General features: G+C 40.2%; 1 protein-coding gene across 6 annotated transcripts in view; it reads right to left on the bottom strand.

The window, feature by feature from the left end:
• aqp4 (aquaporin 4) overlaps positions 1-17660 on the bottom strand; it is a 70219-nt gene that overhangs the window by 15980 nt on the left and 36579 nt on the right. For 2 of the 6 annotated variants that reach the window (XM_037084752.1, XM_037084754.1), the window contains one exon: positions 16931-17046. The exons of 3 other annotated variants lie outside the window; for them this stretch is intronic. In XM_037084752.1, the coding sequence (XP_036940647.1) occupies positions 16931-16989 (59 nt within the window). In that variant the 5' untranslated portion in view covers positions 16990-17046. Of the gene's footprint in view, positions 1-16930; positions 17047-17660 lie in introns of those variants that run through there. One more of the 6 variants, XM_037084758.1, reaches the window with a different exon arrangement.

Genomic DNA, 17660 nt, shown 5'->3' with positions numbered 1-17660 from the left:
CTCAATGTGCTTATTACAGTAGTTAAAACCGGGTCGGCAGCCCGTGTCTCTCTGCTGCAGTTCCCTGAGGCTGTGAAAGTGTTCATTTCCACCTCTGGAAGCTGATTAGAGCTCAGGTGACTGACAGGTCACTGTACGTCTCTGTGAAAGATGTGCGATACACGCAGCACCCCCGAACTGTAAAATGTGTTTAGTCTGTAAATCAGCGGCCGCAACCTTTATTGCAACGTGGACAGGTTGGGAGGGGGGGCTGACCGCTTAAAGTGAACAGTGAGACTCGGGATTATTAATTAAAACTCTCCAAAGAGACTCGGTGTGAACCTGGGTTTGTTTCTCTGCGGTGAGTCAGTCCCTCATTGTCAAGCGCGACGACAGGAACAGACGGAAGTTAGTAAACCAATATCCGGTTTATAAAATAAAAACAGTAACTAAAACGGATTTTTTTCGTTCTTCGCGGCCCGGTATCAAATTACTCACGGACCGGTACAAGATGGCCAAAACCTTTGCACACCGAAGAAATGAAATAGTGAACCAATCACCCACCTTAGAGGACATTAAAGCCAGATGGCCAGCTCTATTTGAGGCATCTAATGTGAGTAATAAGGAAATGGCAATCAGAAACATTCCTGTGCCATTGTGAGGTGTCAACTATTTGATACAAAATATGCTAAATTACTGTCATCTCATAAATCATGTTTTCAGGTATGTCAAGATAAAATTTGGTTTTCTGGTTACATTGTTTGTTCTTTAGATCCAGGATGAGTTTCACAGAATCACAACGGTGCACCTGGAATCAAAGTTCATGTCCAAGCTGGATGAATACTCTCCCAGACTTCTGAGCCTCTTCCACTCAAAGGGCGGAACCATGGGATTGAGGTTGCAGACTATCCTACTCAAGGTATCCTTAATTTGGCCAGATAACTTTTTTTTATTTATATTTACATTAAATCTGCAGGTGGAAATGTTAGCCTATGGCTGTCTATAAACATGTATATTGGATGAGTGCATATATTTTCAATTGCAGCAGTTTGTATACACTTCATCACATGTTCTCAAAAATGCGACCATTCCCTTAGCTCATGCAAATATATTTTCATTTTTGTACACCGATTGAAAACAATGTGCTCGTTATGCGTTTTACATTACTCTGCTCTTAAGCACCAGCTGTCATTCTTTTGGGAAATAACCTACTTTGGCAGTATTTCTATGAGTTCAAATAGAGTTAGAATGGTATCGCTCCTCTTCCTCTAATCTAAATTTGAAGGTTCAAATAGCAGCATATCTGATCATAAAACACAGAAACACGGAAGCTGCTAGTTTGTCCAAAGGTGACAAAACTCACCCACCAACTTACCTTCCAGCTCACCATAAGTTCAGATAAAATGTAAATTTCTTTTCCAGGACCAGTGAATTTCTGGAGTCATAGCTGGTTCTCTGAAAACCTCAGTTAACACAGTGTTTCATAAGATTGGTTTCTCAGACAGCACATAAAGGATCATTGACAGTGGTTTCTAAAAAAATAACACATCTAAGCCTCCTAGCATTAAAAACTGCACCATAACCTTGAGTAATGTTAATTTATGTTATTTCAGGCTCCTAGCAATCCTACCATCAATATAACCAGGGACACTGTCATCAGGTGTCTGATGTTGTACCTCGGGGAATCTGCCGATCAGCTCTTTAAAGAGTATGATGTAAGTTGGAATGCATCCTCTCTATTTATTTAGGACCATCTCCTTTAGCTGTACATTCTAAAGTACAAAATGTTCTTGTTATCTTAGGATGCAGATGAAGACAGAGTGGCACAGGATCTTGCTTTACAAGACATGAAAATCTACAGCAGCCAGACTAATCCGTCAGAGGCTACAGAGGACATCGGAATCGTGATTGACGGGACAAAGGTCCTGACTGGTCTGGGTAACTTTCCAAAGGCTTGTGCCATGCTCATTGGTTTGACCTCTGCAGTGGATCTTGCCTATCCCAAGGAGCTCAAGTACACTTTTGAAGCCTTTCAGAAACTCTTCCTTGAACTGGATTGTTTGAAGCTTTCCCCAAAAGTGAACAGCCTCAAGAGCAAGCTACTGGCTTAAGAATGGGTCCCTATATACATTGTGCTCAGTGCTCAGTAATCATAAGTCTTAAGTCTTGTTCAGAGATAATGTTATCCATACTAATTTAAAAAGTGTGATATTATACTTTAGACTTATAACTGGCACAAGTAACTGTCAGATGGACAGTGTTCTGCTATGTTTTTGCCTCTGATTTGTTAAATGTTAGTTGTGAGCACAAGCTATACTTATCTGACACTGAGAAAGCTACCTGTGCAACTCGCCTGCCTCAAATAGCAAGTGCCTTTGTTTTTCTCCAGAAATAATTTATGGCTCTGTTTGCAGGCCTCAAAGCTTCAATTCTGGAAAGAAAATTTGGAAATATACATATACATCTGTTTTACCTGATGTAGTTGTGTGTGTTGTGTTGGAATTGTTAAGTCTCTATAACATGGTCTACTTAAAGGCAGTGTCTGAGTTTTAGTGCTGCAGTTAATTACACGTCAGATGTGTTCATTAGAATGTGTCATACTCACTTGAAGGATTCGCTGCTGTAATTCTTGCTTGTGGCCTTAATTTGTTTTCATATCGTAAGTGTTCTGTCCCTCAATGCTGGGGCAGTGATGAGCAGAGGTCATAGGTCATTCTGCACTTAGGAGGAACATCTTTTCTTGTCAGTGTTATATCATTTCATAATAAGCCTTGATCAAAATACGTAACAGATTGCCAGGATAGATATCCCTAATGCACACGTTATTTTGTCTCTCTTTCTCTGTTTCTTTGTATTTTGGCATTTTACGCGCAAACAAAAAAACAGACAAATTTGAAAAATGTATGTGTAACCAGACTTGCGCAAATAAATGTTTACCTGCTGTTCTACTCTATGTTCATTTGTTAACTGGCCTTCAGTAAATTCTTGCAACATGAAGGCGTGATATTAAGTAGATTCAACATTAAAAAAATATGGCAACAAAGTGACAATCAATAACATTGAATAGGTTTTAAGTAATGTGGTGCCAATTCTAAGTTGATTCGAACAATTAATTTATGAAAAGATGAATAACAATTGCAGTTTAAATGTTTTGAATAAAGTAACATTGTCCAAAGTTATTAGGTGATGCAACTTATTTTATTTATTCAATCCAATTCATTCTTGTCACAATATTTAGAAAGTTAGCATCAATTTCACACATAAAATTAGTAAATATAAATCAATATAATCCAGATAATTAGTAAATGTAAATTAATTCCACCAAGTTAATTGGTAAATGTAAATCACTTTTACACAAATATTTAGTACATCTAAATTACTAACAATCTGATACCTAGTAAATATTAATCAGTTTCACCTGTAAAATTGATTTGGATTCACTCAATATTTGCCATATTATTAGTAAATCCAAAATATTTCAACCGATGATTTCATTATTTCGTATTTTGTATTTAATTAAATTTTTGTTTAAAATACTTAATCAAATCAATAGTTTTTAATCAAAGTTGAAGTAATTAAAATCTATTCAATTATATTAAGTGTCACTTTGTTGCCATAATTTTTTTAAGTAGACAATGGTCAAACTTTTCTGAGTGTACTGCAGTTTCCAGGGGCTTTCAGACAGTATCCACAGACAGTCTCATAGACAGTATCAGTGAACATCCGGCCTCCTGGAATGCGAGCTTCTAACTTTCCTGCCTGACATTTGTTGTGATGGATGTTTATTTCTAAAATAGTACGTGTCACAACTGGTGACTGTAAGTCCAGGTTTTTCCCAGCAGAGTGTGATGGGAGGTGACTGGCTTCCTTGGATTTAGATAAACATACTGTCTGAAGAGCGACGGTGGAAGAAGCTTCCGCAGAGGTTCCTGACCGAGGGGCCAGTGCCCCTGTGACACGTCACAAGATAAATCTGTGGGGTTGGGAAACAAATGCAAAGAAACCCTCACAGTACTTACCCTTATAACCATTTTTTAGACCTTCTAATTGTTGCTTTGTCTGTGAAATATCGGCGAGTTTGACTTATTTAGGCTTCCAACAGTCATTTAGATCATACAATGTGAGGGGTTAAAGGTGCGCTACATTGTTTTTGGGGAAGATGTTTTAAGAGGAGAGACAAATCATCACTTGTTGATTTCCATGAGTAAACATTCTGTTTACTTCATTTATGTTACCGCGTCCCCACTAAGTAGCCACCTTTCTTGCATCAAACATGTTATGGGGAACTTATTGCCACTGTGTTGGCTGTGGCCATCGGGGGTTTTTGTGTTGTTGTGTTCTCCCTCACCTGCTCCCTGGCCAGGTGTGTCCGTAATCGTGGGCGTGGCCTCTGGTTCCTGCTGCAGCAGAGAGATGCACCTGAAAATCATGAGCTCATCACCTCCGGCTGTAATACCCCGGGTCTCTACTATTTGCTATGTGTTTTTTCTTTGTGTCTCTCTGCTCGGCTCACAGCTTCATCTGTTCACCTGGAGTCCCTCCACATGGCCACCGGACCGCTCCAGCCTTCCCTTCCTCACTCCCAGCTTCTCGATTTGTTTGTCTGAATAAACCACCTTAGGACTGATCTCAGTCTCCAGTCTCTGCATGTTGGGTCGGACAAAAAACTTCATCCCTCACACTTATTCCCCCTTGAGGATGGCTTGTTTATATGGAAATATATCAAATAACTGTTTCTGAGTTTCTATTATAACCTTATTAAAATTCTAAATAAACACTTTATGAGTTTTGAAGTTTTCCCAAAACTACATAGTGCCCCTTCAGGAGGAAAAATTACTTTTTTTATTGGAAATTCAAGGAACTTATAAACATAGGCAAACCTTTTTTTTTTTTATCATGGGCAAAAATAAAAGTTGGAATCATAGCTTTAATCTTCAATTTTATCATTATTATCAAAAATCTTGAAATGCTTTTTCAAGTTTAATAAGCTGTCAAATAAATATAGTGCTTTGTTTTTATTGCATTTTAAATGCACTTTCTTTTAATCCTTAACTTTTTATTGGCATATATTTCCATGGCATCCATTTGTTTTGTTGGTTTGTCAGCAGAATTACACAAAAACTACTGAACAAATTGCCACAAAACTTTAAAGGATTATCGTCATCTAATTTTCTTTTAAATCCAATTTAAATTAATGTCTTATTTTTAATGTATATGCCCCTGTGTGGCACTTTGAATTGACTTGTGTCTGGTTTGCACTACAAAGATAAAGTTGCCTTGCCTAAAAAGTACAATACTTCACTTTTAAACTCTAGTGGAGTAAAAGTAGCATAATATGGAAACTCAAGTAATAGATAAATACTGCAGAACTGTGCAAAGAACAAAACAAAAAAACGAAACCCCTAATACCCTTTAATAGTTACAATACTTCACTTTCCAATATCTCTGTGGAGTAGCGCAGTGGTTTGTTACCTACACGATGGATTCACTGGCAGGTCAAGCAGGGTCAAAGGTGTTTATAACGGTGAGCAACAACCTGCTCTCTTTGAGAGTGCTGACTAATTCAAAGGCTTTCTTCCTGCTCAGCCACCGTAGGATGCCGAGCAACCACTGAGTGAAACGCCGTCTCTGCCTTTATCACAAGGCCGCCTCAAGGCCACGCACATTTAGAAACCAACACTGAAGCACTGAGGAAAATAAAAAAGTGTTTTCCTACTTTTTTTCCTGTTTCTTTCTTGTTTGTTTTGTTTTTGTGGACCATCGTGTTTTAAATGATGAAATGGTGTGTTAATAATTTTCAGATGGATGAAAAACACATGAAGAAAGGCTTTCGCTGTCGACTCCCGTCTGATGTATCAGATTAGTTTGTGTTATCATCCGTCTCCATTAGCAGCACCATCAGATTCAAACTGATATACATCATCAGTTCACGATTTGTGGGTGTCATAATTAGACCGCTTAACAGTGAAAGCAACGCAAACAACACTGACAGAGCAGTTGGATCGTATCATTTTGTATCATTTTGTTTTGGAAAGTCTTGTTTCACATCTGATTGTTAGACACAGCAGAAGACAGGAGGATTCTTCCACTTTTACAGACTGACATCCTATTGTTGATTTCTTAGCTCATGAATAAAATCTTTTTTATGACATTTTGTCAGATAACGACAATTGTTTCACTGAAGATGAATAGTAATGATTTGCAAGCTGATGTCAAAGCTGGTAATTGTAGGCAAGTTTTATAAGAAATCAGCCCGTGATCAATGTCTTTATACATACGGTGTATCACATGACCACATGTGATGAGTAAGGAGTTGCTGGTAAGAATGACGAGTCACAGAGTATTACATCACCATCTTATGTTTAGTGTTTTAGTGTCTCTGAGCTCACTGTTTTGGTTTCACATCCTCCAGCTTTCCTGTTTTGGTCCAGACCTGCGACTCTACCAACCTCCTGCTGCAGCACAGCACCAGCCAGACAAAGAAAGTGACCAGCTGGCGAACAAAACATTCAGATAGACGATAATGCTGCTCCACATCGGCTGGAGGGCTAAATTCTGTACGCAGCTGCTGTCCAGATTAACTTTATGGGGTGATAAATTGAATATTGTATTACAGCATGGCTGCGAAAAGTCAGGCTTGTTGACCAGATGACCTGCCAGATGTTTGTTTTAAGAAAGGGCAAAAAAAAAAATTAAAAAATTAGCGCATATTATGGAACAGTTTAGTGTAGATTTGTTTGTTTTTTTCATACGCAGGATTTATTGATTATTTTGCATAATCTGAGCAGAGCGACTCTTCGTGCAGGATGCCAGTCAAAGAAGAGAAGCTGGAATCCCTAGCACAACATAACACAATACAACAGGTGTGCGCTTTTGGCCTGCTGCCCGCTCATTAAGCTTTAGTTGCTGCTCTCCCAGGTAAAAATTCCCAGGTTCATAACTTGCTGTGCTGCCCCCAAGTGGCCAACTCAATTAATGCAAGTTTAAATAAACTTAAATTGGCTTCCAAAATGTCTTGATTCTCTGTTCGTATCGCTCAACAAGTGCATGCAACATCTCTATCACTGCTTCCATCACATTTTTAACCCAGAACCAGTTCCGTAACCTCAACAATGACTGTAAAATCAGCACCTGAAAGTGTCGCTGCGCTGTATTTTTTACTATACGTTTGTCACATGCGTGCCGTAAGCTCGCACCAGAGACTCTTTAAAAACTGCCTCTCCCACCACCAAACTTTAACAAATAGATGCTGCAGATAAATGGCTGAATGTAGTTACTTGGTGTAACGTGTCAGGCAATGCTAAAGGAGAACCACAGTGTACACAGGCTCCAAAAACACTTGTGTGTGTGTCATTCTGACACATGTAGACAGAATGAACACAGTCGCTCTCATTACCAAGCCTTCATGGAGACAAGCTGTCAGGTTGAAACCCACAGGAGCCTTCTGCAGATGCTGCAAGCCATCAGCCTCAACTCCCAAAGCTAAGGGAAACAGGATGTCTGCTAGCATCAGCTTTAGAGGGAAAGGAAAATATTTACGGGGGAAAGCGTTCAAACTGAATTTTTGATCACAAACCAATGCTTCCACAAGGTGTTAGTCCATTGGGTTCAGTTTGAGTTTACAATCTGCTGTCAGTGCTGCCAGCAGAGAGATCTAACTATTGCAGTAATGTGGCTGAACTTGGGGCAAGATGTCTCAATAGCACAGACATTAGTTTGCATCGTCACAATTCATCACTGGTGAAGTGAGAAAAAAAAACAAAACAAAAAAACACTGGTGCTGCGATTGCTGCAGAAGAGAGAGAAATCCACCAAGACTTCCACTGACAACTCCTGTATTGACCAGCACGATCGATATGTTATTATCATGAGCTATAGAGCTCGCCTCGCTATGAATATCGATCCGGATGTCAAGATGCTCTTGTTTAGGCCAAGGTCAGCCAATGAATCATATACAAACGACCATGAACAATGTGCAAACGCGACGGTACGGAAACAAGAGTTGTGTGGCTGAATCAAGATAATGATCATTAGGAGGCACGAATTACAATTCATCAGCCCAAAAATCAACACACGAAATGCCAACGGATTAGACATCAACAATATTTATACAGAAGAATATTCACGCCGTGTGTCACAAGCACCCTGAAGAGTGTTTTACTTTACAGCATGTCGCCCTCATCATTATTACTGGAAACTTTGCAGGACCACGGGGCCATGATTTGTTCATCTTTTACAACATGAACAACAATCTAATGTTTAATGTTTAACGTCATCAATCTCATTTTGCTAACATATGCTCATATCTGAATTTGATGCCGAAAACGACAAGAGAAATAAGCATGTTTGTCGATTTTTCTTATCTACCACAGAGCAAATCATCCGCCAGTTGTCTACTGAAGTGACAGCTGTTGTTAGTGCTACGTCACGCTGCTTGTTTTTATATGATGACTGCTGATTATCCATTTTAAAAAACAAAACAAAACAAAAAAACCCAAAAAACTCTCACTTAAGGGTTCTTTTTGAATCCAGAAAGTTATTCTATGGCATTGCTCCAAAGAACCACTTTTGGTTACAGCTAGCACCTTTATTTTTCTGTGTGTAAATACTTGTCTTAAGGTGATGCCTTAAGGTTCCTTGGGGATACTTTTGTTACACTTTAATACCTTTTTTTTGCGTCATTCATATGGTTGCCCAAACAACTGAGTTGGATGATGCTTGTTTATACTGTGACCACCTCCTCAAAGGTAACTTTGTGGCTACTGTGTAGACGACTGTTTCCTTGCTTTGTAACATAAACGTTTTTTGTTTTTTTTTCCCCTTTATGGAGTTTGCACCCTTGTAACTCAACGACAACATACAGCAAAGCTAACTAACTATCTTTCTTCCATCTCAACTATTCTGCTTTTCACTTCTTCCCCTCCTTCTTATTTTAATGCATCACTGAAATCAGGCAACTACAAACAACCAATTGGTGACACATGATAGTCTCATGACCATCTTCCAAAGGCTCAGTCGTTCTCAAGGACAGGGAGAGGTTCTCTGCTTTGTGAAAGACATGATTATATTACCACATGGAGCTCTTGGTAAAAAAAAAAAAAAAAAAAATCCCTTGTCAGTAAGAGTTTCGCACTCGACATTGTGCGAAATGTCTTTAACGCATCAAAGCTAAGAGGCAACAAAATCCTTATTTACACCACAAGTGTTGAGAGGTAGCACTCGGCCAAAAGCCCCAAACAGTCTCTTTATTCCTCCTGCCTTCACCCAGTACGAGATGAAATGTCACACCAGCTCTCAAATTATCGAGGCCGACAGACTGAGGAAACGCCAGACACCCCTCGAGTGTCATCCACACTCTGCACCCTGCTGGGCTGGTCAATGGAGTAAAAGGGACCCCCCTCACCCCCCTCACCCCAACCGAAGAAACATCAACTTTTTCACCTACAGAGCGCCATAATCATGTTGTTTGTTGTTTTTGGCTAAAATAAAACACAACAGGGGACACAAAAGAACTTGTTACACTCAACAAGTACAATTTAGAGTGATGGAGGCTTGTTTCTCCATTTTGTAGGTAGGTTTTTTTGTATTTTCCTAAAAAAAAAATCTCACACCAAAAAAAAAAGAAAAAAAAAAAGAGAGAGACAGGTAGCTCCTGTTTCTGCCAACTGAATGAAATACTGTTATCCACCGTGCAGAGTATCCACTGACACAGGCCCTTTTGATCGTGCACTTCTGCTAATAAATTAGCCCCTGGTGCCAAGCAAGTCCTTGTCACTGCACTCTGAAAACCCATCCACTCCTGGATGAACACTCATTCACCCTCCAAGTCCAGGTTACATTTTATTCCTCTTCATTTTCCAAAAATAGACCAACATTGGCACCGGGCCCATAAGAGGAAACATATGAGCTGCTGGTTTTAGTCTGTCACCCCGCTGACAGAACGTAGAGCCGCCTGGTGGACTGAGAGAGCAGCAGACTGGAGGAGCTGCCCACAGGGCAGCAGATGTCCCGACCACCGGACAACCAAGACTGTGATGAAAACAACAGAAATCATCACAGGCGGACACAGAGTGTGAGAAGTAAGAACACTGGCTTAAAGGGGCATTCCACCAATGGTACACACAAAAAAAAAATCAATTCACTCCTCATGGGCTGTGTGCTGAAGTGCAAATCAAAACCCTTAAAGCCATCGTTTGTTCCAGTCTCCATGAATGTCACCTGGCACTTCTGCACTCTCTACCATGTTGTCAATGTTGAAATCTCTTTAATGCTTGAAGATGTTTTTATTTGAAGCTGCTGTCTGGCATCGTATCAAATATTTCTCGTGTTTTTGAGATGCTCTTTTGTTTTTGATGTGAAGCAAAGGACTGAAGCGCTGTGCCCAAGACAAATTTCCTGCGGGGATAATTAAGTTTACTCCCCTCCACTGTACTACTCAGTCAACGGTAATATAGAGGCTCATACCCAAAAAATGAAAGTTCAGTCATCGTGAGCTCATCTCCAGGCATGCCGATGGAAAGTCCGGTGAAGTTTCGTAGTCCGCAAAACATTTCTGGAGCCTCACGGCGAAAAAATCCATAAAGTGGCTCCATGCAGCTCATCCTGTGTAATCCAAGTCTCTGAAAGCCCCAAGATCCAAAAATTGATTTGAAAAGACTTTATTCACACCCTGTTTTAAGGGGATATCCTCCCTAGAGCTGCTAAGCTTAAATCTGGGAATTGAGTGGTGTAAACAACGCGTTTTGGACAAACTTGGACTACTTCAGACGAGCTGTATGGCGCCATTTTATGTATTTGTTCTTTGTTTTCTACTTAAGATCTACACCCTGTCAACATGTTGAAAAGAATCCTGTCATGCTGTTTTGCTGTAAAGCTCCAGAAAATGTTTTGTGGACCACAGTAATCCACCCAACTGTCTATCGGCACGAGGGTGAGAAGAAAAATGACAAAATTTTAATTTTTGGGTGAACTTTTCCTTTAATTATGAAAGCCGTTCACTAGTTTTATCAGTTTTGACCTTTTGTCTATCTCAAGAAAGCCCTCCAACTCTGTTGATGTGCCATTCTAATTTACTGATATAGCCATTACAAAGACCAACAATCTAAGAACATATTTCAATGTAAAAGTATAATGTCACAGTTCTCAGTTTTTTATTTGTATTATTTTAATACAACACTTTGCACATTTTGGATCATTGCTTCTCAGTTGGGGGTCAGATTCATTTCCGTGTGTTTCATAATTTAGACTGAGGGGTAGTTATATTTTTGTGTTTTTTATTCTTTCATAATCATAATCAGCCTTAAAATGGGTTTCATGAAATATGCTTTTTAAATTGTGTGTGCACACTGATTAAAATCACACAAAAAACATTCCTCTCTTTCTCATTTTCTGGATGTTGTGAGATAAAAAAGTCCCCACTGCTGGGGGGTCAAGAACGCCGACCTGATTTCCCCACAGGGTCGTGACTCGACTCACTGTACACATTATCTGCAGTATACAAATCCTCACCGCACGCTGTTTTTTAACAAGCACCGGTTTATGTGCAGTGAATGGAGCGTGCAGGGTTTTTCTATGCGCTTGCATTGTTTATAGCACAGAAGATTTAGCCCCAGGTCAGGAAACAGAAGTCCCACTTCAACAAAAACACAAAAGCCCTGCAACACCACTATTTTTCAATACTGCTCATTCTCTTATGTGTATTATTGTTTGCCTGCATGATATTGTTCCTGTAGCTGTCCAGAAGAATGCCTTCAAACCAGGATTTAACACAGATCTTCCTAAAACATGATATAAAGTGTGTTTGATTTGAATACTTTGGCGTTGGGTGGAGAATTGTTTTTGTGTTTGTTCAAAAAAAAAAAAAAAAAAACCCACGTAAACTTGCAGTATATACTGAAGAACACTGAAATGCTCAAATAATATCATACAAACATCATCCAAGAGTGTAAGACAGACCTTGAAAAATAAACAGCTTCCTCAAACGGATGCAGGTGCTGTGCGGTGCCTCAGGATGGTGCCAGTGTGCTTTGAAAACACAGGGACCTCCACCACCCACAGAGTCCACACAGACCCACAGCCTCAAATTCTGACTGACAGCTACAGTGACATTATATAATATTAACTTAATGGTGGACATACTGTCACAGCGAGAGCTCGGCGCTTGCTTTCTGAGGCTATTCATGTTACAGCCAGCCTCATCCATCTATTAACAGGATGACGGCTGAGAAGGGAAAAAAAAAATCCATGCTTATAAAATGACTACAGTCGTGTCAGAATCTCAGCCTCTGCTATTTCAGCCGACTGCTGTCCGTACATGAATACTGTAATGACTTAATGCATAAAATAACTGATTGAGAACCACTGGTGTGGATCCATGTGGTAATAGTGTTAGCATAGCACAGGAAATTGAAGTATTTGACCCTGGTTTGGAGCTTGGTAGGCAGCTGACTGGGACTTCAGTTACATCCAAGGATACCAACTGTTTTTTTAACAAGCCAGTTGGTCACCAATTGGAGAAAAAGGAAAAAAAAAAAAAAAAAAAACACCATCCACAATACAGTCAGTATGGATACAGATTGCATAAAAGGAGCAGCTTGACATTTTGGGGAAATACAAGTATCCGCTTTCTTGCCAAGAGTTAGATTGGAGGATCAATACCACTTTCAAAGTCTGTGAGGTAAATATAAGGCTCCAGCACACAGCTAACGAGGTAGCATACAGCACATATGATCTGTTTCTGAAATTGACTGATGGATTTTTGTGGTTTTATCTTCAGCGTTTTATTTCTCTTTCTACAGACCCTCTGGTGAGTCTGAAGCGAGGCTTGAATTGAACAGCTAGCCAGGCTCTGCCCAAAGGCTACAAAGTCCGCCTACAACAACATGTTGTGGTGCTACGTGAGGTTAAATAACAACTTCTTCAAAGTCTTGTTGTTGTCTGAAGTCACTGAACTTCATAGTCTGGAACATAATGACTCAAAACACATTACAGAAAAGCAACACTTAAAGGTGCAGTATAGCAGCTAGCCCATCGCCGCTTTGTACCTAAAGAGGGGATAGTCCAATGGTTAGCAAGAGAAACATCTTCAGTGCTCTGAGCTCCTAGCTGGGTAGCTAGCTGCATGTTTAACTGATCTTGCTAGCTTATAGCAGCTGCAGTTAGCAGCAGTCAGCGGTAACTCTGCTGATATTCTGCCTCCAAACGTTTGGTAGTATGAATCTGACAGCTTTGCATATTCTTACATACAGTCTTGCTCCTTTAATGTGTTAATTATTGGGACAGATTCAGGGTGTCTTTTTCCCCATTTCCAGTCTGTGCAAAGCAAAGCTAACAGGCATGCAGGTAGTTTTATATTTACTGTACCATACAGATTTGAGCTGTATCAATCCTCTACTCTGACTCTAATAAATGAAATGGTCATGGTCATGAAATGTTGAACAATCTTTAACTCATCTTATCAATGGTAAAACATCAAGGGCTAAAAAATTATCCTAATTGGATCAGCTTCACAGTCAGTGTCATAGACTGAGTCACTGAGACATGGTGCCGACAACAACAATCATTTCCAGGTATAATTAAATAAGAAGGTCCAGCCTATCTGATGTTTTAATTTCATATACATGTTTCTTTGCCAGCATAAATAAACCAAATGTACACAACAGTGACCCCTCACTGCCGGTCGGACTAACTGCGAGCTTTGGTTGAACTCAGGCTGTCAGTTACTTTAGACCAACTGGGACCCCATGACAACTTCTGTTATCGATGAGATATGAAAGAAGATAAAGGCATTTTAGATTAGTGAAATGTATACATTTAAAAATGAAATTTTAATTGCATGCAAGATTTGTGATGCAGGCATTTTCTATTCTGAAGATATTATAAAGAAATATTTGTGACTGGTTCAATTGGACGGAACCGCAGAACCATCAGTGATTACAATAAATAGTTCCTTAGCAGAAATATCTTTATTTCAAGAAAACATTTTTCCTTTCGCTAAATCGGGCTGCAGTAACTCAGAAATTCAGAAGCCTCTTTTCTTGCCTTTATGCCTGAGTTCAAACTACATAATTGGTAGCCTACAGTGAGGAAGCGGAGGGGGGGAGTATTTCCCTATGGTGACATACAGTTGATGCAGAACAAAAATGACATTTGCTTCCCCACATGGTTCAACTGCTAAGAATAAAGCAAAAAAAGAAATAACTTTCCCTCGCTGAGACGGCTCTGGCAGTATAGACCTGAACACAAAAGGGTCGTCAAAAGCAAACGGTCGTCTCTCCAACATTGTAGGCCACTCGGTGTGTGTGTGTTTACGGGCAAAAGTGTAAGCCAGAATATCCTCCAGGCACCAGCGTGGAGACATGCATCTGTGCCAGTTGTTTTTTCAGCAGATTTCAATACTCGACAGCAGAAGACTCCCCGGTGAACTTTACAAGGTATTGATATTTTGTTGGGGGATTTTTGTGCACACGGTAGGCTTTGCTGCATGTGCTGCCTGCTGTGGAGAGATGGCTGTGGAATTTTAAAATTCGACTTTCTGCAGGACTCAGCAGGTTAAATGTATTTCCGATGTTAAATATGAAGAACACCATTCATGCAATTTCAGACTCATTTTGCATCCATACCGGCCAAAAAAAACCCCATAAATAATCCCTGCTCTCTGAAGGTCGCTTATCAGTGTGGCAGGAGTTCATGTTGTTAAAGCTGAGCGGGCTGCGCTGGGGCCGGACTTTGCTGATGTTCCCGATGTGAATACAGAAAAAACATTAATACATTAATATTCAGTCTTTGCATGAAGTTACCTGTGGCTTTTAACAGTGAACTATGTGTATGATTTCTGTTTTTTGTGTGTGTGTTTTTATGTCTTTGTTTTCCTGACCTTCCCATCCAACTCCAAAGCCTTTTTACCCTAATATGACTGTTTTGTTACAGCTGAGAAGGTTGCCAAGCCAGTTCAGGTAAACCACTGGATATTTTTAAGGAGAGCTATAATATACCTATGTGTTTGTGGCAACCGTAACAGGTCTTTGAAGCCAAAACATAATGTTTTCCTCGCCCTCACCAAGTGTTTTTTTTGTACCTAAACCTGACCGGAACATCATCACAGCCTTGTCACAAGCTAAACCCAGACAAACATAAAGCTGCAATGTAAAGACGAGAAAGATTTCAACACATGCATGGTTTGTCTACATTAGAGAAATGTATCTTTTAGAAGTAACAATTTTTCGATGAAAGGAGACGCCATGTTAGCCCCACTGCCCACATCACAACACACTCGCTGGCTGTGCTCCGATAGATTTTTAGTTTCTTAGACTTGTTTGAAATCATACATAAACTAACAGTATGTGATCGCTGCCACTGAGGGTGTCTCAATAGTATGGAATCACTGAAGTATTATCCTCACTGTTTAACAATCCCCATTGCTGATGAAAACCTATCTATGTGATCGTGTTCACCAATGAGGTAATATATTAAAGTTTTATTCACGTTATGTTTTGTCACCTTCACCGTCTTCCTTCCTTGCTCTATGACTTTCTGCCTGAAATTAAAGCTGCAGGTGACCAAAACAAATGCAGCGTTACCTTGAATAAAGGTGTTGATACTCTTGGGTCCAACATGGTTGGAAATGTTGAAGATAACATAACAACACAACACATTTACAGCAGAGGCCTAGTTGCCTTTAGATTATCTTTCAGATGTTTTTCAAGGACAAAAATAAAAATCTGTTTTTTTAATTTTTAGACTGAAAGACCTTTGAAGGACAAGCAGAAAGCCTGTTGAGATGTTGAAACTGTAAAGGTGGTCTGTTTTTGGAAGGAGGTAGAGGGTTGCTGCATTTAAAGAGAGGGGGACTGAGGAATTGTTCCCCTGTGTAAGTGGATGTGACAGCTTCTCACCCAGGAGAGCACTTGTACTGAGCACACACTAGAGGCCAGCAGGGCCACCTGTCAGACAGATCTGTGACTAAAGAACTCTATTAGCGAACAAGCACCCCGGGGTAACACACGCGCACATGCACATGCACAAGCACGAGCACAAACACAACACAACACACACAAAATCAATATGCGAATGAATGAAATGAGCCATAAAGGTAGAGTGATTAGGTAAGAAGACGATAAAAATGGTGAGGGATAAGACAGGACTAGATTGACAGTCGCTCTCAGCATTAATGCATTTTTTAATGATCCCATTCTCCGGATTATATCCTGCTTGTCACTACGGTCGGCAATACCATTGTTCAAAATAGCACATTTTCACTTTGCATGATTTACAGTGCAACGGAGAGGTGTGAACGCCGATGAAACACAATTTTATACTTAAAATATGTTTGGTGGTGTATGACCGTGTCTCCCTCCGTCCACACTTCACACGGCATGTGACAGTAATCAAGATGGATTTGCACTAAACCACGCACGCCGCCATGAATGCGCACTGTGTTTGAAAAGACAAGCGAGGCTCTGCGTTGGAATAAAAATGATCTATGTTTCAAATAAGTGTCGCGTGGGGGTTGAAAGGCGCACTGCAGGCTTGACAAGCCTGCACGCAAATATTCCTTACCATTTTATTGTGCTCCAAAAAAAAAAAAAAAAAAATCCTGTCAAACACTGTTTGTACATATTATAGGTTACTTAATGTGCCAAGATACCCCTCTGGAATGGAATAGCCAGAGGAATTTTCCGCACTGTCACTCTGTTGCAGTCAAAAAAAATAATCATATTTGACACCGCCGCATCCTCTGGAAAACCACGACAAGTTGGGCTGTCAGGGCTCTTTTGCTTGGTTGTTGTCCTTGAAGCCTTTTGTCATCTTTTTTTTTTTTTTTTCAACTTCTTGCTTCCTCCCGCCCCGGATAGAGTAGTGGTGATGTTTGATTTTTAAATGGCTGCAGGAATAATATGCGTGAAATCAGGGATGATCGTCGCTGTCTCTCAAACCACTACCTCCCCATTACCTCCCTATTTGCAGGCTCTCACGTGACGCTGTCGAGCTGATCCAAGGAGAGAAATTCATTGGAACAGGTGGAGCTGTGGACCATATCCCATTAGCGAGCCTGCCAAAGGCCGGTCCCTGTAGGAGGAAAAAAAACCCTTCTTCATGCACCATAGGCACAAGATACTGTATATAGAATCAAATTTATGGGCAAAAACCTGCTTCTCAGGCGAAAATAGGGAGGGAACGATGAGCATATAGATCACAGCTTTCATTATTTTTAATAAATCTGCAAAAAATACATGTTGTAAAAGCCTCTTTCTGTGAGGAATGTACTTCGCCTGGAAACATTCTGAGAACAGTCATTTGCAATGAAAGTCAGTGGCTGAAAATGCACTGTAGGCTTGTTGATGTGTGTATTGAGGGTGCATGTGAAGGGCGCGCAGGGCTCTGACTTTGGCTTTGACTGGCTCGGCTGTTCGCCCCTGGCACCATGACTCTTCCCACATGGCAACGCATTATGGCAACAGTCTCCATTCCATACATAGTGCAAGGAATCATGTCAAAACAAATGAGAGTAATTGTGCGCAGTGATCTGATTTGCTGCTTATGTTGCAAGGAAATGAAATGCACCACACTTCAAGAGGAGGAAGGAGGAGGAACAGTAACAAGAGGCGGAAAAAAACATTTCAAACCATCAGGATCGCATTTGTGTGTGTATGATGAGACGCGACTTGATTAGATGAGTAAAT

The sequence above is a fragment of the Acanthopagrus latus genome, chromosome 21 (genome assembly GCF_904848185.1).
Source record: "Acanthopagrus latus isolate v.2019 chromosome 21, fAcaLat1.1, whole genome shotgun sequence".
Lineage (NCBI taxonomy): Eukaryota > Metazoa > Chordata > Actinopteri > Spariformes > Sparidae > Acanthopagrus > Acanthopagrus latus.
This window is presented reverse-complemented; position numbering and strand designations above follow the sequence as displayed.